At 42.1% G+C, this 26,483-nt stretch overlaps 1 protein-coding gene across 1 annotated transcript in view; it reads right to left on the bottom strand.

The window, feature by feature from the left end:
• LOC106571769 (sphingosine-1-phosphate transporter MFSD2B) overlaps positions 1–26,483 on the bottom strand; it is a 46,514-nt gene that overhangs the window by 13,817 nt on the left and 6,214 nt on the right. The window contains exons 5-9 of the mRNA XM_014145222.3: positions 16,544–16,667; positions 14,217–14,295; positions 13,928–14,109; positions 3,058–3,148; positions 1,783–1,904 (exon numbers count right to left, since the gene is read on the bottom strand). Coding sequence (XP_014000697.1) covers positions 1,783–1,904; positions 3,058–3,148; positions 13,928–14,109; positions 14,217–14,295; positions 16,544–16,667 — 598 coding nt within the window. The remainder of the gene's footprint in view (positions 1–1,782; positions 1,905–3,057; positions 3,149–13,927; positions 14,110–14,216; positions 14,296–16,543; positions 16,668–26,483) is intronic.

The following is a 26,483-nucleotide window of genomic DNA, read 5'->3' as shown; positions in this document are numbered from 1 at the left end:
AAGGATTGCCACAACTTCCAAGAATCCCTAAGCTAACAAGAGCAATGTTGTTAGCTTAGGAATTCTTAAGTCGGTACAATCCTTGTATACCACTTGAATGAAGAAGATAAATTACATTTTTGTCAACTCCGTAAAACAAACTCCATCAGACTTTTGTCTAATGTCTGAGGGCTGAAAAATCCATTTTCTATATTTTACAAATGCTTTAATTGAACTTTTATCTTTCGAGGCAAAAACACTATGTCCTTTTTTGAGTATTTGTTGACTAACCCCTTTTGTCATTATTATAAAAAAATATTTGTATCACTGTTCTGCAACATATGCTCAAACTATTTCATGTGCTAGATCTAGTGGATAATGTTTGCTTTATAAATATTGTTCTATGTCCTGAATCTAGAAAATCATGCTAACAAAATTTGCCCTGGAGCATTATATAGCTCTATAAAATAAAACAAAAATAAGTTTGGAGATTTGAGTCACATTTGTTTATATTCTAATGATAGAATTAAACAATGCCTTTAAACAGTTGTTGGACAATACATGTAAGTATGAAATGCCTTTTATGATGTCTGACGGAGTTTGCATGAATCCAGTTAGTTGCATTTTATGAAGAATTTAAACAAATTCTTTACATGTGTGATAGTGGATACTTTGGTCTATCAAAATATATATTTAAAATGTTGTCAATATTAAGACAAATATTTGTGGGAAAAAAAAGTAGAGATTTTCCCGTCTTGTAAGAATCCCTGAGCTATATCTCAGGAAATAACTTGCGTGTGAAACATTGTTGCATTTAAGATTTTAGATCACAGATTATTTGGTGTGCTGAACTTGAAAAAGATGTTTGCAATGGGAAGTAATAGCTAAACATTTTAACTGGGAAATGCTTAGCCTAATGGTTGTGATTTTTGTATTCTTATGATTGGAACCTACCTGCTAATTATGTCAGAGTGAATGTGCTGCTTATTCATTAACATCATGCTGTGAGTGACTGCTGTCTTTCTATCGGCCCTCTGTGTTTTACAAAAAGTGTTCTCTCATACATGGAGTGTGCTGGTATTACGGACACTGTCCTTTCAGCATCACGAGCATGGCACACTCACATCCTTTGATGTGTCACTGTTGTCGCTTTTGGTGATAGTGGGATAGTGATGGCGTTAGGCTGTGAAAGCAGTGTGGTTGTTGTTGTTGCCGGTAGCAATATCTGTACAGGTGCTGTCTCTCTGAGTGGCAGCCAAAAGTGTGGCTCAGCCTCAGGAATGTTTGATTCAGATGGGTGCATTAAGTGATGCAATGTTTCTGTTATTATTGTTGATTTGAGAGTTTGGTACAATGTAGTTGGAAGATCTTTTTTTTTCTTCCACTGAAGGCCTCGGTCCAATAGCGGTTCCAATACGGTACACCATTGACTCAACCAACCATGTGATGCCAACCATACAGAAAGAGTATCACAGAACTGAGCGGCTGAATGTTGGGAGAATTCTCATAATGATAACAATAACAAGATATTACATGATAGTAATATGATAATGCGCTGTCGGACTGTCTATCTTCGGTTGGATTTGGAGCTGAGAGAGAGATGCTCTCGGGCGTATTTACTCAAACACGCTGAGTGTTCTATTTCTATTGATCAAATCAACATTGAATGGCAGGCAGGCTATGTCTGGAGCCATTCGGAGGGTGGCAGGGAGGACCCAGCCATAACAGCACATTACCCACACATTACCATCCCAATGTGAGTGTCATGTCTGAGAAGAAGTGTATTAATAAAGTTGTGCCTACCTGAATGGCAACAGAGATGAAGAGGAAGGCAGCAGTCAAACTGAGGTAGGGACTGTGTCGCATCACCAGGATGAAGCCCTTGTGGAACGGGATCTGCTTCTCCGTCTTCGAAATGTACGGATCTGTGCGAGGAAGAAAAGGAATAAGATCTGAAAGTGTCAAAAGAGACGTTTTTTATCCAAAACCTTAAATCAAGCCCATAAAGCACCATGCATTCTGTGATGAAAGAATATACAGTAGCATGAGTGAGACACGTATGGGGGATTTTGCTTCCAATCTGGCAACCCTGTAGCTGCCCCTGCATTGCAGCATTGCTATGCTCTGTCTGTTCCACAGGGTTTGCCACTACAGAGAACCAGAACTAACAGGTTCACTGGTGGTGAGGTCAGCAGTTCACTGATAGCCTCCATGTGCATGAAAAAAAAGATGTATTCATTTTTTTACCCTTATTGTAGCAGGGAGTCCCATTGCGACCAAGGTCTCTTCTCTTTTGCAAGTGAGCCATGCATCTCACAATGGCACAGACCTATGGGGGGTAGATTCTCTCCTTTCACACTTAATACTTAATTCTTTATTGTGCTTTTTTCCCCTGAGCTAGATAATCATTGGATAAGGCTGGAGCTAGCTAAATAGTCTAAAAACAATGTGACTGAGTGCTACTGTGCTTACTGGTACTTTTCAAATGAGGTTAGAGTGAAATATGAGAGGGGGAAGAGAGCACACACACTTGCTGGGGAAAAGTGTGCACAAACACACACACACACACGGGCTTCCAGAGTGGCGCAGCGGTCTAAGGCTGCGTCACTACAGATACTGCGTCACTACAGATCCTGGTTCGATACCGGGCTGTGTTGTGAGACCCATGAGGCGATGCACAATTGGCCCAGCGTCGTCCGGATTAGGAGAGGGTTTGGCCGGCCGGGATGTCCTTGTCCTATCACGCTCTAGCGACTGGCGGGCCGGGCGCATGCACGCTGACACGGTTGCCAGGTGTACAGTGTTTCATCCGACACATTGGTGTGGCTGGCTTCTGGGTTAAGCGAACATTGTGTCAAGAAGCAGTGCGGCTTGGTAGGGTCGTGTTTCGGAGGACACACGGCTCTCAACCTTCGGCTCTCCCGAGTCCGTATGGGAGTTGCAGCGATGGGACAAGACTGCAACTACCAATTGGATATCGCGAAATTGGGGACAAAAAGGGGGTACATTAAAAAATATTATAATAAAATAAACACACATGCACACATGCAAAACACACACACACACACAGAGACTCACCATCTCTCTCTTTGACTCCCAGGAACATGACCACAGTGCAGATGAGAAACACTCCTCCTATCACACCAGCAGCGATCATATACACCTCCTTCTGCAAGAGGATAAAGGTAGAGAGAGAAAACAATCATATACTGTACACCTCATTCTAGGTGTACACCTCATTCTAGAGCATATACACCTCATTTTACAAGGAGGATAGAGAGCATATACACCTCATTCTACAAGGATAGAGAGCATATACACCTCATTCTACAAGGAAGATAGAGAGCATATACACCTCATTCTACAAGGATAGAGAGCATATACACATCCTTCTATAAGGAGGATAGAGAGCATATACACCTCATTCTACAAGGAGGATAGAGAGTATATACACCTCATTCTACAAGGATAGAGAGCATATACACCTCATTCTACAAGGAGGGTAGAGAGCATATACACCTCATTCTACAAGGAGGATAGAGAGCATATACACCTCATTCTACAAGGAGGATAGAGAGCATATACACCTCATTCTACAAGGAGGATAGAGAGCATATACACCTCATTCTACAAGGAGGATAGAGAGCATATACAACTCATTCTACAAGGAGGATAGAGAGCATATACACCTCATTCTACAAGGAGGATAGAGAGCATATACACCTCATTCTACAAGGAGGATAGAGAGCATATTCACCTCATTCTACAAGGAGGGTAGAGAGCATATACACCTCCTTCTACAAGGAGGGTAGAGAGCATATACACCTCATTCTACAAGGAGGGTAGAGAGCATATACACCTCATTCTACAAGGAGGGTAGAGAGCATATACACCTCATTCTACAAGGAGGATAGAGAGCATATACACCTCATTCTACAAGGAGGGTAGAGAGCATATACACCTCATTCTACAAGGATAGAGAGCATATACACCTCATTCTACAAGGAGGGTAGAGAGCATATACCCCTCATTCTACAAGGAGGATAGAGAGCATATACACCTCATTCTACAAGGAGGATAGAGAGCATATACACCTCATTCTACAAGGAGGATAGAGAGCATATACACCTCATTCTACAAGGAGGATAGAGAGCATATACACCTCATTCTACAAGGAGGATAGAGAGCATATACACCTCATTCTACAAGGAGGATAGAGAGCATATACACCTCATTCTACAAGGATGTTAGAGAGCATATACACCTCATTCTACAAGGAGGGTAGAGAGCATATACACCTCATTCTAGAGCATATACACCTCATTCTACAAGGAGGGTAGAGAGCATATACACCTCATTCTACAAGGATGATAGAGAGCATATACACCTCATTTTACAAGGAGGGTAGAGAGCATATACACCTCATTCTACAAGGAGGGTAGAGAGCATATACACCTCATTCTACAAGGAGGGTAGAGAGCATATACACCTCATTCTACAAGGAGGATAGAGAGCATATACACCTCATTCTACAAGGAGGATAGAGAGCATATACACCTCATTCTACAAGGAGGATAGAGAGTATATACACCTCATTCTACAAGGATAGAGAGCATATACACCTCATTCTACAAGGAGGGTAGAGAGCATATACACCTCATTCTACAAGGAGGATAGAGAGCATATACACCTCATTCTACAAGGAGGATAGAGAGCATATACACCTCATTCTACAAGGAGGATAGAGAGCATATACACCTCATTCTACAAGGAGGATAGAGAGCATATACAACTCATTCTACAAGGAGGATAGAGAGCATATACACCTCATTCTACAAGGAGGATAGAGAGCATATACACCTCATTCTACAAGGAGGATAGAGAGCATATTCACCTCATTCTACAAGGAGGGTAGAGAGCATATACACCTCCTTCTACAAGGAGGGTAGAGAGCATATACACCTCATTCTACAAGGAGGGTAGAGAGCATATACACCTCATTCTACAAGGAGGGTAGAGAGCATATACACCTCATTCTACAAGGAGGATAGAGAGCATATACACCTCATTCTACAAGGAGGATAGAGAGCATATACACCTCATTCTACAAGGAGGGTAGAGAGCATATACACCTCATTCTACAAGGATAGAGAGCATATACACCTCATTCTACAAGGAGGGTAGAGAGCATATACCCCTCATTCTACAAGGAGGATAGAGAGCATATACACCTCATTCTACAAGGAGGATAGAGAGCATATACACCTCATTCTACAAGGAGGATAGAGAGCATATACACCTCATTCTACAAGGAGGATAGAGAGCATATACACCTCATTCTACAAGGAGGATAGAGAGCATATACACCTCATTCTACAAGGAGGATAGAGAGCATATACACCTCATTCTACAAGGAGGGTAGAGAGCATATACACCTCCTTCTACAAGGAGGGTAGAGAGCATATACACCTCATTCTACAAGGAGGATAGAGAGCATATACACCTCATTCTACAAGGAGGATAGAGAGCATATACACCTCATTCTACAAGGAGGATAGAGAGCATATACACCTCATTCTACAAGGATAGAGAGCATATACACCTCATTCTACAAGGAGGGTACAGAGCATATACACCTCATTCTACAAGGATAGAGAGCATATACACCTCGTTCTACAAGGAGGATAGAGAGCATATACACCTCATTCTACAAGGAGGGTAGAGAGCATATACACCTCATTCTACAAGGATAGAGAGCATATACACCTCATTCTACAAGGATAGAGAGCATATACACCTCATTCTACAAGGAGGATAGAGAGCATATACACCTCATTCTACAAGGAGGATAGAGAGCATATACACCTCATTCTACAAGGAGGATAGAGAGCATATTCACCTCATTCTACAAGGAGGGTAGAGAGCATATACACCTCCTTCTACAAGGAGGGTAGAGAGCATATACACCTCATTCTACAAGGAGGGTAGAGAGCATATACACCTCCTTCTACAAGGAGGGTAGAGAGCATATACACCTCATTCTACAAGGAGGGTAGAGAGCATATACACCTCATTCTACAAGGAGGGTAGAGAGCATATACACCTCATTCTACAAGGAGGATAGAGAGCATATACACCTCATTCTACAAGGAGGATAGAGAGCATATACACCTCATTCTACAAGGAGGATAGATAGCATATACACCTCATTCTACAAGGATAGAGAGCATATACACCTCATTCTACAAGGAGGGTAGAGAGCATATACACCTCATACTACAAGGAGGATAGAGAGCATATACACCTCATTCTACAAGGAGGATAGAGAGCATATACACCTCATTCTACAAGGAGGATAGAGAGCATATACACCTCATTCTACAAGGAGGATAGAGAGCATATACACCTCATTCTACAAGGAGGATAGAGAGCATATACACCTCATTCTACAAGGAGGATAGAGAGCATATACACCTCATTCTACAAGGATGTTAGAGAGCATATACACCTCATTCTACAAGGAGGGTAGAGAGCATATACACCTCATTCTAGAGCATATACACCTCATTCTACAAGGAGGGTAGAGAGCATATACACCTCATTCTACAAGGATGATAGAGAGCATATACACCTCATTTTACAAGGAGGGTAGAGAGCATATACACCTCATTCTACAAGGAGGGTAGAGAGCATATACACCTCATTCTACAAGGAGGGTAGAGAGCATATACACCTCATTCTACAAGGAGGATAGAGAGCATATACACCTCATTCTACAAGGAGGATAGAGAGCATATACACCTCATTCTACAAGGAGGATAGAGAGCATATACACCTCATTCTACAAGGATAGAGAGCATATACACCTCATTCTACAAGGAGGGTAGAGAGCATATACACCTCATTCTACAAGGAGGATAGAGAGCATATACACCTCATTCTACAAGGAGGATAGAGAGCATATACACCTCATTCTACAAGGAGGATAGAGAGCATATACACCTCATTCTACAAGGATAGAGAGCATATACACCTCATTCTACAAGGAGGGTACAGAGCATATACACCTCATTCTACAAGGATAGAGAGCATATACACCTCGTTCTACAAGGAGGATAGAGAGCATATACACCTCATTCTACAAGGAGGGTAGAGAGCATATACACCTCATTCTACAAGGATAGAGAGCATATACACCTCATTCTACAAGGATAGAGAGCATATACACCTCATTCTACAAGGAGGATAGAGAGCATATACACCTCATTCTACAAGGAGGATAGAGAGCATATACACCTCATTCTACAAGGATAGAGAGCATATACACCTCATTCTACAAGGAGGGTAGAGAGCATATACACCTCATTCTACAAGGAGGATAGAGAGCATATACACCTCATTCTACAAGGAGGATAGAGAGCATATACACCTCATTCTACAAGGAGGATAGAGAGCATATACACCTCATTCTACAAGGAGGATAGAGAGCATATACACCTCATTCTACAAGGAGGATAGAGAGCATATACACCTCATTCTACAAGGAGGATAGAGAGCATATACACCTCATTCTACAAGGATGTTAGAGAGCATATACACCTCATTCTACAAGGAGGGTAGAGAGCATATACACCTCATTCTAGAGCATATACACCTCATTCTACAAGGAGGGTAGAGAGCATATACACCTCATTCTACAAGGATGATAGAGAGCATATACACCTCATTTTACAAGGAGGGTAGAGAGCATATACACCTCATTCTACAAGGAGGGTAGAGAGCATATACACCTCATTCTACAAGGAGGGTAGAGAGCATATACACCTCATTCTACAAGGAGGATAGAGAGCATATACACCTCATTCTACAAGGAGGATAGAGAGCATATACACCTCATTCTACAAGGAGGATAGAGAGCATATACACCTCATTCTACAAGGATAGAGAGCATATACACCTCATTCTACAAGGAGGGTAGAGAGCATATACACCTCATTCTACAAGGAGGATAGAGAGCATATACACCTCATTCTACAATGAGGATAGAGAGCATATACACCTCATTCTACAAGGAGGATAGAGAGCATATACACCTCATTCTACAAGGAGGATAGAGAGCATATACAACTCATTCTACAAGGAGGATAGAGAGCATATACACCTCATTCTACAAGGAGGATAGAGAGCATATACACCTCATTCTACAAGGAGGATAGAGAGCATATACACCTCATTCTACAAGGAGGGTAGAGAGCATATACACCTCCTTCTACAAGGAGGGTAGAGAGCATATACACCTCATTCTACAAGGAGGGTAGAGAGCATATACACCTCATTCTACAAGGAGGGTAGAGAGCATATACACCTCATTCTACAAGGAGGATAGAGAGCATATACACCTCATTCTACAAGGAGGATAGAGAGCATATACACCTCATTCTACAAGGAGGGTAGAGAGCATATACACCTCATTCTACAAGGATAGAGAGCATATACACCTCATTCTACAAGGAGGGTAGAGAGCATATACCCCTCATTCTACAAGGAGGATAGAGAGCATATACACCTCATTCTACAAGGAGGATAGAGAGCATATACACCTCATTCTACAAGGAGGATAGAGAGCATATACACCTCATTCTACAAGGAGGATAGAGAGCATATACACCTCATTCTACAAGGAGGATAGAGAGCATATACACCTCATTCTACAAGGAGGATAGAGAGCATATACACCTCATTCTACAAGGAGGGTAGAGAGCATATACACCTCCTTCTACAAGGAGGGTAGAGAGCATATACACCTCATTCTACAAGGAGGATAGAGAGCATATACACCTCATTCTACAAGGAGGATAGAGAGCATATACACCTCATTCTACAAGGAGGATAGAGAGCATATACACCTCATTCTACAAGGATAGAGAGCATATACACCTCATTCTACAAGGAGGGTAGAGAGCATATACACCTCATTCTACAAGGATAGAGAGCATATACACCTCGTTCTACAAGGAGGATAGAGAGCATATACACCTCATTCTACAAGGAGGGTAGAGAGCATATACACCTCATTCTACAAGGATAGAGAGCATATACACCTCATTCTACAAGGATAGAGAGCATATACACCTCATTCTACAAGGAGGATAGAGAGCATATACACCTCATTCTACAAGGAGGATAGAGAGCATATACACCTCCTTCTACAAGGAGGGTAGAGAGCATATACACCTCATTCTACAAGGAGGGTATAGAGCATATACACCTCATTCTACAAGGAGGATAGAGAGCATATACACCTCATTCTACAAGGATATAGAGCATATACACCTCATTCTACAAGGAGGGTAGAGAGCATATACACCTCCTACAAGGATAGAGAGCATATACACCTCATTCTACAAGGAGGATAGAGAGCATATACACCTCATTCTACAAGGAGGGTAGAGAGCATATACACCTCCTTCTACAAGGAGGGTAGAGAGCATATACACCTCATTCTACAAGGAGGATAGAGAGCATATACACCTCATTCTACAAGGAGGATAGAGAGCATATACACCTCATTCTACAAGGAGGATAGAGAGCATATACACCTCATTCTACAAGGATAGAGAGCATATACACCTCATTCTACAAGGAGGGTAGAGAGCATATACACCTCATTCTACAAGGATAGAGAGCATATACACCTCGTTCTACAAGGAGGATAGAGAGCATATACACCTCATTCTACAAGGAGGGTAGAGAGCATATACACCTCATTCTACAAGGATAGAGAGCATATACACCTCATTCTACAAGGATAGAGAGCATATACACCTCATTCTACAAGGAGGATAGAGAGCATATACACCTCATTCTACAAGGAGGATAGAGAGCATATACACCTCCTTCTACAAGGAGGGTAGAGAGCATATACACCTCATTCTACAAGGAGGGTAGAGAGCATATACACCTCATTCTACAAGGAGGATAGAGAGCATATACACCTCATTCTACAAGGATATAGAGCATATACAACTCATTCTACAAGGAGGGTAGAGAGCATATACACCTCCTACAAGGATAGAGAGCATATACACCTCATTCTACAAGGAGGATAGAGAGCATATACACCTCATTCTACAAGGAGGGTAGAGAGCATATACACCTCCTTCTACAAGGAGGGTAGAGAGCATATACACCTCATTCTACAAGGAGGGTAGAGAGCATATACACCTCATTCTACAAGGAGGGTAGAGAGCATATACACCTCATTCTACAAGGAGGATAGAGAGCATATACACCTCATTCTACAAGGAGGATAGAGAGCATATACACCTCATTCTACAAGGAGGATAGAGAGCATATACACCTCATTCTACAAGGATAGAGAGCATATACACCTCATTCTACAAGGAGGGTAGAGAGCATATACCCCTCATTCTACAAGGAGGATAGAGACTATATACACCTCATTCTACAAGGAGGATAGAGAGCATATACACCTCATTCTACAAGGAGGATAGAGAGCATATACACCTCATTCTACAAGGAGGATAGAGAGCATATACACCTCATTCTACAAGGAGGATAGAGAGCATATACACCTCATTCTACAAAGAGGATAGAGAGCATATACACCTCATTCTACAAGGAGGGTAGAGAGCATATACACCTCCTTCTACAAGGAGGGTAGAGAGCATATACACCTCATTCTACAAGGAGGATAGAGAGCATATACACCTCATTCTACAAGGAGGATAGAGAGCATATACACCTCATTCTACAAGGAGGATAGAGAGCATATACACCTCATTCTACAAGGATAGAGAGCATATACACCTCATTCTACAAGGAGGGTAGAGAGCATATACACCTCATTCTACAAGGAGGATAGAGAGCATATACACCTCATTCTACAAGGAGGATAGAGAGCATATACACCTCATTCTACAAGGAGGATAGAGAGCATATACACCTCATTCTACAAGGAGGGTAGAGAGCATATACACCTCCTTCTACAAGGAGGGTAGAGAGCATATACACCTCATTCTACAAGGAGGATAGAGAGCATATACACCTCATTCTACAAGGAGGATAGAGAGCATATACACCTCATTCTACAAGGAGGATAGAGAGCATATACACCTCATTCTACAAGGATAGAGAGCATATACACCTCATTCTACAAGGAGGGTAGAGAGCATATACACCTCATTCTACAAGGATAGAGGGCATATACACCTCGTTCTACAAGGAGGATAGAGAGCATATACACCTCATTCTACAAGGAGGGTAGAGAGCATATACACCTCATTCTACAAGGATAGAGAGCATATACACCTCATTCTACAAGGATAGAGAGCATATACACCTCATTCTACAAGGAGGATAGAGAGCATATACACCTCATTCTACAAGGAGGATAGAGAGCATATACACCTCATTCTAAAAGGAGGATAGAGAGCATATACACCTCATTCTACAAGGAGGATAGAGAGCATATACACCTCATTCTACAAGGAGGATAGAGAGCATATACACCTCATTCTACAAGGAGGATAGAGAGCATATACACCTCATTCTACAAGGAGGATAGAGAGCATATACACCTCATTCTACAAGGAGGATAGAGAGCATATACACCTCATTCTACAAGGAGGATAGAGAGCATATACACCTCCTTCTACAAGGAGGGTAGAGAGCATATACACCTCATTCTACAAGGAGGATAGAGAGCATATACACCTCATTCTACAAGGAGGATAGAGAGCATATACACCTCATTCTACAAGGAGGATAGAGAGCATATACACCTCATTCTACAAGGATAGAGAGCATATACACCTCATTCTACAAGGAGGGTAGAGAGCATATACACCTCATTCTACAAGGATAGAGAGCATATACACCTCATTCTACAAGGATAGAGAGCATATACACCTCATTCTACAAGGAGGATAGAGAGCATATACACCTCATTCTACAAGGAGGATAGAGAGCATATACACCTCATTCTACAAGGAGGATAGAGAGCATATACACCTCATTCTACAAGGATAGAGAGCATATACACCTCATTCTACAAGGAGGGTAGAGAGCATATACACCTCATTCTACAAGGAGGATAGAGAGCATATACACCTCATTCTACAAGGAGGATAGAGAGCATATACACCTCATTCTACAAGGAGGATAGAGAGCATATACACCTCATTCTACAAGGAGGATGGAGAGCATATACACCTCATTCTACAAGGAGGATAGAGAGCATATACACCTCATTCTACAAGGAGGGTAGAGAGCATATACACCTCATTCTACAAGGAGGGTAGAGAGCATATACACCTCATTCTACAAGGAGGATAGAGAGCATATACACCTCATTCTACAAGGATGATAGAAAGCATATACACCTTCTTCTGCAAAGGCAGGAAGAAAACAAGAGTGTGAATCTATCCTTTATTTGTTTATTTGGATCCCCATTAGGTATTACATTACACTACTCTTCCCATTATCAATATTTTTGTCTTCGGTTACAGAAGGAGCACATCTGTACTGAGCCTTCCTCAATTTCTATTTTGCAACTTCCCCCAAATACTGCACTTCAACTGTTATCAAAAAGTCACATTAGAAGATATCAATGTGTTTGTTGAGCCTGTCATTTTACTCTAGCACTCCTTACATCGCTCTAGCAGATACTAGATCTCATAAATAACTCAACAGATTAGATAAAAGCAAGTTCATTCTGATCCTTAAATACAGTCTACCAAAATACTATAGAGCCTTGAAGATTTCATGTTAACCCCAACAGGAACTGAACTGCCCTAAACAAATCCAGGCTTGTTTGCTATTTTTCCATGCGGCGCAGCTAAGTGGTTTATTATTATTTACTCACATCAAACGTTCTGCCAATTTCTGAGGGACTGGAGAACTCGCCCAGACGAATGTGCTACCCTCACCCGCAAACTCAGAAGAATCTAGTGGTGACAGTGCTCCAAGTTTGTGTGGTTGTGTGTTTGTGTGTAAGTGCTCAGCATGGCTACAGAGGGCCCTGCGTGGTGAGAGAGCCGAACCATCAAGGTTTACCCAGAATCATTTGGAAAGGCACCACTTGAGCCCCTGAATAGCCGCTGCATGCCCGAATCCAACACGGAATAGTTTGGGCTGGAGCCCGCTCGCCGCGTTTTACCCATGAACCCATAAACCACCTTTGCATTCACAAGATTCACAGCAGGGTCTCTGGGTTGTCTCAGTGATGTTTTCATTGGCTATAGGTAGTATACTGTTAAGGAAATGAACAACCAGTTAAATTCAAATGTAATGTTCCGGTCTGGATTTGGCTGGAAATAGATGTTCAATATTGTTAGTCCCCTAATCCCAACAAACCGCATGTCGAGTTTGGGGTCCGGGGTTCATTCAGGTGTTTTTGAATGTGATAAAAAATTGCCTTAATCACAAACAGACTGTGGTCACCCCCTCATTGTGGGGAGGGGTCTCTTATTTTAGGGAAGGGGTTTGATGACTGATGTCAGGGAGGAACGCCATTTTGTGGTCAGTACCAGGGGAGGGGAGGGAGCTGTTGCATAGGCTCTTATTCATCCTATGGTCACGTCAAACCCAGGATAAATAATATATGTCTATAAAGCCCTCTTGAAGTTGGTACTTGGTAAGACTACATTTCACCGCTAGACAGTCTGCAAACACAAACTTCATATTCATCATATTCCTTTTAGTTTCAACAAATCACTCGTTTTATACTTCTTGACCTTTGACTTGTTTCCTGTTTGTTTCCTTGCAACTTTAAGGCTTTAAAAAAGTGAAGAAAAAGGAAAAGATGACCCTGAAAGTGCAGCCCTGAGGTAGTTGAGGACAGTACTGTCAGTTACAGTTACTTTCAAAATCGGATCACCATGGTAACACCCCAGGTCAGGTTGTTTGTTGTCGCGGTGACACTTACAGCATGTGACAGGAAGTCCTGGGAGTGAACGATTCTCTTGACGATCTCGGCCCCGCTGCCGTTGCCTAGGTGACCGGTGGACATGTTGTGGTGGGGGCAGTGCTTCAGGGTGTGGGCGCTCGCCACAATCTGACCCTGGATGGCAGCACCAACGAGAGTACCCAGCACCTCCAGGGTCATACCTGCAATATAACACATTTATTACAGTATTAAGTACTATCAAAACAGAATGACAGAATAGTGCCTGAATTTGATTAACAAATGTAAGGTCTGTTTAATAGTGACCTACGATAGGCTGTGGCTGAGTCTCTCTCCTTCTGGTCCGTACTGAGGAACATGGTGAGGGCAGAGTAAGGCACATGGAAACACTGGGAAACACAGAAGAAACACAGAGGACATGATTAGATATAGGACAGAGGGTCAGAGTCCATATAATTTCCACTTTTTGGGGATATTTTATGTTCCACTTAAGACGATGATTCACTGCAACATTTACTTTTAAGATCCTTAAGTTTAAGCTACAAATATACTTTTTTTGCATAGGCTGCGTCTCAATCCACCGCATCCATTTATGCTGGCTTTCCGTGGTGGAAGGTAGGCGAGCTACAGGGGTGTCTGTCAGACCATGAGATGTCCCAAAAATCGGTCTTCTCATGAAAATGTCTGTAGCATCTGAAGTGTTCGGACAACAAACTAATATGACCCCATTATGGAAAGGGGAGATTCTCATGAACAAGACGGTATTCTGGAGGTAGTTTTGTGCCAACAAAAAAAAGGGGTTAAATGTGTGTCCAAAAAACACAAATATTTCTGTCACGGGCGTCATATGAATTGGACCAAAACGCAGCGGGAATGTGAATACTCATCTTCTTTTAATGAAGGAAAATGTAAACACTTAACAAAACAACAAACATCGACGAGAAACAGTCCTGTCAGGTGCAACAAACACTAAACAGGAAACAACTACCCACAAATCCCATAGAAAAAAAACACCCCTCTTAAATAGGACCTTCAATTAGAACCAACGAGGAGCAGCTGCTTCCAATTGAAGGTCAACCCAATAAACACCACATAGAAATATACATACTAGAACTAACATAGAAATCGATTAACAAGAACATAGCCCAACAAACCCCGAAACACTCTAAACAAACACCCCTCTTAAATAAGAACATAGCCCAACAAACCTCGAAACACTCTAAACAAACACCCCCTGCCACGCCCTGACCAAACTACAATAACAAACAACCTATTTTACTGGTCAGGACGTGACAATTTCCTTAGCTTTCTCCGAGACATAGGAAAGACACTTCAAAACTTTATTCCTTATGATAGATTTTTTTGACTGTCTGTTTTGCCATTTATGAATGTGCATTCCATGTGTTTCAATGGGCTATAGAAGTAAAGTCCAAATTCAATATTTAATTATATTTGTTTATATATACAGGGGTTCTAAAATTCTTAATCAAATAGCTACATGATCCATGGTATGACCATCTTAAAAACAATTCCATATGTTAGCTTAGTAGACCCCCCCCCCCCCGTCTGTAAACCTCAGCTCTCTGTTTTCCTCTCAAGCTGCCCAGTAGAACAGTCAGCAACTATTCACCTTCAACCCCAGCCTTTCTTCTCCTTTGTCATTTACACAACAGCTCAGTCAGCATTGTGGCCAAACGATGCAGCAAACGAACAACTGACCGAGCATCCAAAGAGACAACAGAAATAAAGGCTGCCGTGAAAGACTGTCCCAGCCCTTCTCCTTCTCTTCGGCCCAGGGCGGGATGGAGGGAAGGACGGATGGAGGGATGGCCAACCATGTCATTTGTAGGGCCTTGTTGTAAAAACTAAATGTATAGAATCCAATTTGACCAGAGCTTTGACTCACGTAAAAGGATTGGTCATCAAATCCTGATTGAATGATTACACTGGCCTGTTTTTTTTATTGTCGCTACTGTAGGGCTTTAAAGTGATAACAGCCGTGCGTTCTCAGTCTCTCACACACAAAGACAATGAAGGGAAGCTAAAAGTGGTAACCAGCATTTACCCATCCAGCGGTCTCTGGCAGGGCCGAGCATATACTTATCAAGTAGTTAGAATGACATGTCATTATAGGCCATCGCAATGTGACTACGATGGGCAGTGGGCAACATGCTCTTTAGCATATGTTAAAAAGATTAGAGAGAGAGAGAGAGCAGAGGAGAGAGTGAGAGAGAGAGAGAGAGAGAGAGAGAGAGCGCAGAGAGAAAGAGAGAGAGAGAGAGAATGAGAAAAAGGCAGAGAAAGAATGGGAAAGGGTTTGAAGCTGTACCTTAGTAACAAAATAAACTTAAATAAACACACTTGTTTGAGGTGAACTATCAACAAGGTTTGGTTTTATGACATGTTGGCTCTGCTCACTATAGATTTGTGTTGGGTTCTGCAAGTCATCTCTGCTTATCTGTATCTTTTCTGGCAAATAAAAAGCTGTATCTAGGAACAATGGTAGGTGTATACTATGAGTAAACAAAGTCAGTGTTGAATAGTGTTAGATAAGATACTGTATCTGAGAATGAGGATGTGTACATGGTTGTCCTTGTGGGCCAACGCTTTTGTCGTAGGTAGCTGGCTGGTACTCACAGTGATGAGTGTCTGGTAGAGGCAGTAGAAGCCCAGGTACCAGATGAAACGTCCGTTTGTGAAGGGAGGAACAAACCAAAGGTAGAAGTAGGAGACCACCACAAACGGAGTACAGCCCAACATCCTACAGAGAGAAAAAGGGAGGGAAGGGTTATTGTTCTTATTGCATATCTTAATGGCCATTGTTTGAGCAAACATTTGAGTCGAATTTGGTATCTTTTTTTTATAGTGAAACTTTGGCCTCATGATGAGTTTGTGCAATTGATAAAGACATGACAATTTACAGTGCCTTGCAAAAGTATTCGTCCCCCTTGGCGTTTTTCCTATTTTGTTGCATTACAACCTGTAATGATCAGGGTACAGATCAGGGTTGGGTTATAAAACATATCTGAAACTTTGAACATCCCACGGAGCACCATTAAATCCATTATTAAAAAATGGAAAGAATATGGCACCACAACAAACCTGCCAAGAGAGGGCCGCCCACCAAAACTCACGGACCAGGCAAGGAGGGCATTAATCAGAGAGGCAACAAAGAGACCAAAGATAACCCTGAAGGAGCTGCAAAGCTCCACAGCGGAGATTGGAGTATCTGTCCATAGGACCACTTTAAGCCGTACACTCCACTGAGCTGGGTTTTACGAAAGAGTGGCCAGAAAAAAGCAATTGCTTAAAGAAAAAAATAAGCAAACACGTTTGGTGTTCGCCAAAAGGCATGTGGGAGACTCCCCAAACATATGGAAGAAGGTAGTCTGGTCAGATAAGACTAAAATGTAGCTTTTTGGCCATCAAGGAAAATGCTATGTCTGGCGCAAACCCAACACCTCTCATTACCCCGAGAACACCATCCTCACAGTGAAGCATGGTGGTGGCAGCATCATGCTGTGGGGATGTTTTTCCGTTATCCGTTCTGAGTTGGTGTGGCGGTGTAACCGTGTAGGTTCCGTCCCTCTCTTCGCCCCAACCTGGGCTCGAACCAGGGACCCTTGCACACATCAACAACTGACACCCCACGAAGCATCGTTACCCATCGCGCCACAAAAGCCGCGGCCCTTGCAACGCAAGGGGCAACCCTACTTCAAGTCTCAGAGCGAGTGACGTCACCGATTGAAACGCTATTAGCGCGCACCACCGCTAACTAACTAGCCATTTCACATCGGTTACACTCACCCCCCCCTTTGACCTCCTCCTTTTCCGCAGCAACCAATGATCCGGGTCACGGCACCAATGTAACCGTGTAGGTTCCGTCCCTCTCTTCGCCCCAACCTGGGCTCGAACCAGGGACCCTTGCACACATCAACAACTGACACCCCACGAAGCATCGTTACCCATCGCGCCACAAAAGCCGCGGCCCTTGCAACGCAAGGGGCAACCCTACTTCAAGTCTCAGAGCGAGTGACGTCACCGATTGAAACGCTATTAGCGCGCACCACCGCTAACTAACTAGCCATTTCACATCGGTTACAGCGGCACAGTGGGAGAACAGGAAGATGCACTATGCCACAGGATCGCTAACCCGGATGATCATGAGCTTTATTCAGGCACGCACACACACACACACACACACACACACACACACACACACACACACACACACACACACACACACACACACACACACACACCCCCGGCATCTCAGGACAGAATAATTATTTTGCATTGTGCAGTTTGGAGGATGTGGGGAGCTGTGTTGTCTATGTGTAATTCATCCATACAAGTGGTACATACTGTATCATTATGGGCTAAGGAAACCGCTGTGTGTTTCACTGTGGAGAGAGAGGGAGAGACCGAGAGAGAGAGAGAGAGAGAGAGAGTGGGGAGGTTGTGGACTAGTGCACTTTCCTCCAGTCATCAATGACTAGCTCATCTATAACCACTGAGTTATACACGAATAGGCTCTAATTCTTTCCCACTAAAGCAACATAGACTAGGAGCCGAAGACAGACACCCAAAAAACTAAGCTATATCTTAGGTTAATCTGATAACATCTACTGAGTATCTGTACATCATAGAGTTCACACTTAGGAAAACATCCTTATCATAAAGACTCAAGTCCAACCACTGCTCTGCAGCTGTAGTGTCAACTAAGTACATATAGTTAACACAACTAAGCACGTTTTTGCTAGCTCAACCACATCCTCTACGCACCACTCTAAAATAGCCACAATCGTGTTGTTTTGGTGACGACGCCAAAACGTTTCCACAATGGACCTGAACTCTAACCTTTGACCTGATAGGACCCCAAGGTGTTTGACCCCCATCCACATACTAAACCCTACACCCTCTGCTCCAGTTGCCCTCACTCCAGACCTGTCCTGCCCTAGAATTCAGTTCAACTAATAATAGATAGAAAGTTAATTGCATGGATTTTTTTCCTATTAATAATGTAAAATTAGCAGCTGTACAGAAAGACTCATGTGAAGGCCAAATTACAGAGGAGGAACTTATTGATCCAATTAAAGCCTTTAAGTCTGGGAAAACTCCAGGGCTGGATGGCATACCAGTTGAGGTATATCAAACCTTTTTGATGTACTCAGAGGACCGTTATAAGCATGTTTTAACCAAGGTCTGATTTCATTATTACTGAAACAGGACACAAGTGGTAAATATATATAAGATCCAGTTCATTTAAAAAATTGGAGACCCCTTACACTTCAGTGTTGTGATTGTGATGCAAACATTCTAGCAAAATGCATAGCGCATAGAATTAGAAAGGTATTGTTATCCATCCTTTTTTTTACATGGACGATACATTGGAAATAATATAAGACAAGTACTGGAAACAATAGAACAATATGAAAAATCTGAGCAACTAGACATTGAAAAGGATTTTGAAAAAGTACAACTGGAATTTATATATAAATGCCTGGAATATTTCAATTTTGGAGAATCTCTTATACAATGGGTTAAAGTTATGTATAGTAACCCTAGGTGTAAAATAGTAAATAATGGCTACTTCTCAGAAAGTATTAAACTATCAAGAGGAGTTAAACACGGTTGTCCGCTATTGGCATATTATTTATTATGGCCATCGATATGTTAGCTATTAAAATCAGATCCAACAATAATATCAAGGGGCTGGAAATCCAGGGCCTAAAAACAAAGGTGTCACTGTATGCTGATTATTCATTTAAATGCACAATTTGGATCCCTCCACAGCCTCATAGAGGATCTAGATACTTTTTCTAACCTCTCTGGATTGAAGCCAAATTATGATTACGTATTGGATCACTAAAAAATACGACTTTTACATTAACATGTAGTTTACCAATAAAATGGTTTGACGGTGATGTGGACATACTCGGTATTCATATCCCAAAAGAAAGAAATTATCTCACTACAATACATTTTTATAGAAAGTTACCATGGAAAGGAAAATATCTGTCTATTTGTGTAAAAATCACACTGATTTACTCTTTAGTCATATCCCAGATTACCTATTTGCTTGTGGTTTTGCCTACACCTAGCGACCTGTTTTTTAAATTATATGAGCAAACAATATCCCATTTTATTTGGAATGGCAAGCCAGACAAAATTAAACGGGCATATTTATATAATGAATATGAACTCGGAGGGCAGAAATGATTTAAAATGAATGCATTAGACCTCTCACTAAAGGCTTCAGTCATACAAAAGTTATACTTAAATCCAAACTGGTTCTCTAACAGATTAGTAACAATGTCTCATCCCATGTTCAAGAATGGCCTTTTCCCCTTTATTCAGATTACAATCTCTCACTTTCGGTTGTTTGAAAATGAAATAATCTTTAAAATATCGCTATTTTTAAAACAAGCCAGAGAAAGTTGGTTGCAATTTCAGTTTAATCGACCAGAAAAGACAGAACAACTAATCCAAAAAATATTATGGCTAAACTGAAATATACTAATTGTTTAAAAATATATATATATTTGGAAAAAATATTTTAAAAAGGTAAAGCATTGTAAATGATATCATAAATAAGACTGGTGGAGTTATGTCCCACATGCAGCTAACAAAAATATATGGAAATGTCTGCTCTACCCAAAATTACAACCAACTAATTGCAGCATTACTGCAAAAATGGAAGAAGCAAGTGGAGGGGGAGTAAGGTCTGTCGGCCCGGCATTAAAGACCAAAATTGGTTAAAGAAAATTTTGATAAAGACAAAAGTATACCAGTTTCATTTAAGGACCAAAAAATTGACAGCTGTGCCATACAGAACGCAAAATAGTTGGGAAGAGATTTTTGATGTACCGATTCCAAAGCACAAATTATGCTGGATTCAAAACATAGAATTTAAAAATGTAACTTATTATATGGCTGAAGAATTGCAACATTTACGTGGAGCTAACTCTGCAAATACCTCTGCTGGGTGATTTGAAAAGTCATAGTCAATCAATCAATAATATAATAATAATTTTAGCAAAAAAATGTATCTTTAATTTACAATCTGTAGAAAATATGAGAATAAAAAGGTTCAGAACTTTTGTGAAAAATCACAGCACAGTTGAAAATATATGGTAAATATAAATCAAAATGGATGGTGTTAAGAGATAGATGGGAGGGGTTTTGTGGGGCTGAAGGGTGGGACTAAAAACAACAAGATAACTCATGTAAAATATACTGTGTCATTAAATGTATATAGGTTCAGAACTTTTGTGAAACAGCACAGTTAAAAGTATATGGCAAATAGAAATCAAACTGGATGGTCTTCAGAGACAGATGGGAGGGGGTTGAGGGTAGCTGTAGGCTGGGATTAAAAACAAACAAAATATAACTATTGTAAAATACATTGTGCCTGTAAAATGTATATAGTATGTATAAGCTGGAAGTAGAAGCCCTAAGTGTTGTTGTCCTTTAGTTTACTCCAATTAGGGGAGGGGTGGTAGGGTTAGGGGAAAATAATAAAATAAAATATATATTTTAACTTTATTTTTACTATTTTCTACATTGTAGAAAATATTTATATCTGCATATTAAAGCTGATCTACCCCCCCAAAAAATAAAAATAAAAGAACAGATAGAAAGAGAAAGAGGGATTATAGAGAAAGCGAGAGATAGAGAACTGAGAGAAAGCAGGAGAACGAGGTAGAGAGGGGACAGAGAGAAAAAGAGAGAAAGAGGTAGAGAGAGGTAGAAAGTGGTGAGTTCTGGTACAGTCCAGCTCTCCCTGTGACACAGAGGCCTGTCCTTAGTGATTGTTCAGCCACACAAAGAGAGTGACAGGGCTGCCTAGCACTGGGGCTGGGGCTGGGGTTGGGCCTGCTGCTGTATAGGCTGGTCATGGGAGGGTTGAAAAGGCACAGTGACTGAATGGAACAGTTATAATGTTAGAATAGACTGTTAGAATGTTAGAATGTTCTGTAAAATGGCTCACAGGATGAGTAGTAAAATAATCCAATGGGAGTTTTTCGAAAAGGGAAGTAGGGCAAAACACATGCACCCAGGCAGACAGACACAGAGACTGAGACCAAAGCAAGGAAGGGAATTGAGCTCCATCACACTCTCAGAAATTGTGAGTGAAATGTCCCAGTTTTATCTAAACGTTCCTCTCTGTTGGCATGGCGGGCTCTAACATAACAAACACAGTAGTACCCAGGGGTACCAACCGGGCACGGCCATAAACTGCTCAGGACACACACACACAACCGGGCACAGCCCCGGTGTTCTGCCACAAACTGCTCAGGACATAGATACTGATCCCTTCCTGTCTGTCTGATGATGTCACAGCCCAGGTCCAGGGGACTTCCTGTCTGACAGTTAGAGGGGGTTTCCCTCAGGAGTTAACTAGAGGGAGGGTCTGGCTTTCTCACGGTGCTGATGATCATCATACACACACACACACACACACACACACACACACACACACACACACACACACACACACACACACACACACACACACACACACACACACCGGGCAGAGCCACAGTGTTCTGCCACAAAATCACTCAGGACACACACACACACACATACACACATACAGTGGTAATCAAATCAGTAATGCTGTGATCTGGTCTCTCTCTAGCCTGTCAGCTTGTCAGTAATCTATGGCTTATAAAGCTTATACAGCACTACCTCAGTCACATCAGAATCAGCACTAAGTACTCAACCAGTACTTATTGTAAGTGAGTCGTGTGAAGCCAGTACGTTTACACAGCTTTGAGCTGACACACACACACACACACACACACACACACACACACACACACACACACACACACACACACACACACACACACACACACACACACACACACACACACACACACACACACACACACACACACACACACACACAAACACACTTTAGAGCTGACACCTAGGGTTACGGTTAAGTTTGATGTGGTGCTTTTGGTAAACACTCTCTGCAGGTCTACAGTTATAAGGATACAGCTGTGGATTACAAATATAAAATAAAAATGTATTCGTCACATGCACTGAATACAACAGGTATAGACTTAACCGTGAAATGCTTGCTAACGAGCCCTTCCCAACGATGCAGAGTTAAACAATAATATTTGTTTTTTAAATAGTAACACAAGAAGAATAAAATACATATACTGTGGCAAGAAAAAGTATGTGAACCCTTTGGATATGCCTGGATTTCTGCATAAATTGGTCATAAAATTTGATCTGATCTACATCTAGGTCACAACAATAGACAAACAGTCTGCTTAAACTAATAACACACAAACAATTATACATTCTCATGTCTTTATTGAACACACCGTGTAAACATTCACAGTGTAGGGTGGAGAAAGTATGTAAACCCTTGGATTTAATAACTGGTTGACCCTCCTTTGGCAGCAATAACCTCAACAAACGTTTTCTGTAGTTGCGGATCAGACCTGCACAACGGTCTGGAGAAATTTAGGACCATTCCTCTTTACAAAACTGTTTCAGTTCAGCAATATTCTTGGGATGTCTGGTGTGAACCGCTCTCTTGAGGTCATGCCACAGCATCTCAATTGGGTTGAGGTCAGGACTGACTGGGCCACTCCAGAAGGCGTATTAGATAGATAGCCTTACATTCTCCTGCAAAATGTCTTGATAAACTTGGGAATTCATTTTTCCGTTGATGATAGCAAGCTGTCCAGGCCCTGAGGCAGCAAAGCAGCCCCAAACCATGATGCTCCCTCCACCATACTTTACAGTTGGGATGAGGTTTTGATGTTGGTGTGCTGTGCCTTTTTTCTCCACACATAGTGTTGTGTGTTCCTTCCAAACAACTCAACTGTAGTTTCATCTGTCCACAGAATATTTTGCCAGTAGCGCTGTGGAACATCCAGGTGCTATTTTGCAAACTTCAGACGTGCAGCAATGGGTTTTTTTTGGACAGCAGTGGCTTCTTCCGTGGTGTCCTCCCATGAACACCATTCTTGTTTAGTGTTTTACGTATCGTAGACTCGTCAACAGAGATGTTAGCATGTTCCAGAGATTTCTGTAAGTCTTTAGCTGACACTCTAGGATTCTTCTTAACCTCATTGAGCATTCTGCGCTGTGCTCTTGCAGTCATCTTTGCAGGACAGCCACTCCTAGGGAGAGTAGCAACAGTGCTGAACTTTCTCCATTTATAGACAATTTGTCTTACTATGGACTGATGAACATCAAGGCTTTTAGAGATACTTTTGTAACCCTTTCCACCCTTTCACATCAGGCAATGCTTCTTGTGAATAGTAAACTCAAATGTGGTGTTTTTTATAGGCAAGGCAGCTCTAATCAACATCTCCAATCTCGTCTCATTGATTGGACTCCAGGTTAGTTGACTCCTGACTCCAATTAGCTTTTGGAGAAGTCATTAGCCGAGGGGTTCACATACTTTTTCCAACCTACACTGTGAATGTTTAAATGATGTATTCAATATAGACAAGAAGAACACAATACTTTCTGTGTTATTAGTTTAAGCACACTATATTTGTCTATTGTTGTGACTTAGATGAAGATCAGATCAAATTTAATGACCAATTTATTCAGAAATCCAGGTATTTCCAAAGGGTTCAGATACTTTTTCTTGCCACTGTATATACAGGGAGTAACAGTACAGAGGCGATGTGCAGGGGTACGAGGTATTTGAGGTAGATATGTACATGAAGGCAGGGTGAAGTGATAGATAATAGATAATAATAAGAGTAAAAAGTGACTAGGCATCAGGATATATAATAATAAGAGTAAGAATAAAGAACAGAGTAGCAGCAGCATATGATGAGTGTGCAAGTGTGTGTGTGTGTGTGTGTGTGTGTGTGTGTGTGTGTGTGTGTGTGTGTGTGTGTGTGTGTGTGTGTGTGTGTGTGTGTGTGTGTGTGTGTGTGTGTGTGTGTGTGTGTGTGTGTGTGTAGTGTCTGTGAATGTGTGTGGGTTGTGTGAGAGTGTCAGTGTAGTGTGTGTGAGTGTGTATGTAGTGTGTATTGTGAGTGTGCAAAGCCGGTGTAAGATAGGGTTAGTGCAGATAGTCTGGGTAACCATTAATTAACTATTAAGCAATCTTATGACTTGGGGGGTAGAAGCTGTTTCGGCGCCTGTTGGTCAGAGAGCCGATGCTCTGGTACTGTTTGCCGGAGGGTAGCAGAGTAAACAGTCTATGGCTTGGGTGCTGGAGTCTTTGGCAATTCTTTAGTCCTTCCTTTGACACTACCTGATATAGAGGTCATGGATGGCAGGGAGCTCGGCCCCAGTGATGTACTGAGCTGTCTGCACCACCCTCTGTAGCGTTTTGCAGTCGAGGGTGGTGCATTTGCCATACCAAGTGGTGATGCAGCCAGTCAAGATGCTCTCAATGGTGCAGCTGTAGAACGTTTTGAGGATCTGAGGGCCCATGCCAAATCTTTTCAACCTCCTGAGGGGGAAGAAGCGCTTTCATGCCCTCTTCACGACGGGTGTGTGTTGACCATGTAAAGTCCTTAGTGAAATGGATACCAAAGAACTTGAAGCTCTCGACCGGCTCCCCTACAGCCTTGTCGATATGGATGGGGGCGTGTGCTCCTCTCTTTCTACTGTAGTCCACAATCACGTCTTTGGTCTTACTTTGAGGAAAAGGTTGTTGTCATAGCACAACATTGCCAAGTTTATGACCTTCTACCTCAGTAGGCTGTCTCATTGCCGCAGATGAACAGCCCTACCACCGTCATGTCGTCAGCAGACTTGATGATGGTGTTGGAGTCGTGCGTGGCCACGCACTCGTGAGTGAACAGGGAGTACAGGGGGGGACTAAGCACACAACCTGAGGGACGGCGCGGCGGAGGGGTTGTTGCCTACCCTCACCACCTGGGGCCGTCCCGTCAGGAAGTCCAGGATCCAGTTACAGAGGGAGGTGTTCAGTCCTAGGGTCCCCAGCTTGGTGAGGAGCTTGGAGGGGACTATGATGCTGAAAGCTGAGCTGTAGTCTATGGACAGGATTCTCACATAGTTATTTCCCTTCTTGTCCAGGTGGGAGAGGGCAGTGTAAAGTGCAATTGAGATTGTATCCACTGTGGATCTGTTGGGCAGTATACGAATTGGAGTGGGTCCAGGATGTCTGGGATGGTGGTGTTGGTGTGTGTCATGACCAGCCTTTCAAAGCACTTCATTTCAGATGTGAGTGCTACATGGCTATAGTAATTTAGGCAGGTTACCTTGGAGCTCTCAGGAACAGGGACAATGGTGGTCTGTTTGAAACATGTTGGGATTACATACTGGGACGAGGAGAGATTGAAAATGTCAGTGAAGACACTTGCCAGCTGGTCTGGGCATGCATTGAGAATGTGCCCTGGTATTCCGTCTGGCCCGGCGGCCTTGCGAGTGTTAAAATGTTTAAAACTTTTACTCACATCGGCCACGGAGAAAAGCTTTAGTATAATTCAATAGAGTCCAAATGTGAAGCCTAGCATTTACAGCTAGCATTTCTCAGACTGCATATACACACTGAGATCTGTGGTCCTATGGAGCTGTGCTGCTGTTTTTTCCCTTGGGAAACCAGGTGTGT

The sequence above is a fragment of the Salmo salar genome, chromosome 15 (assembly GCF_965601325.2).
Source record: "Salmo salar chromosome 15, fSalSal1, whole genome shotgun sequence".
NCBI classification, from domain to species: Eukaryota; Metazoa; Chordata; class Actinopteri; order Salmoniformes; family Salmonidae; genus Salmo; species Salmo salar.
The sequence above is the reverse complement of the archived record's forward strand: the minus strand, read 5'-3'. Positions and strand labels throughout refer to the sequence as shown.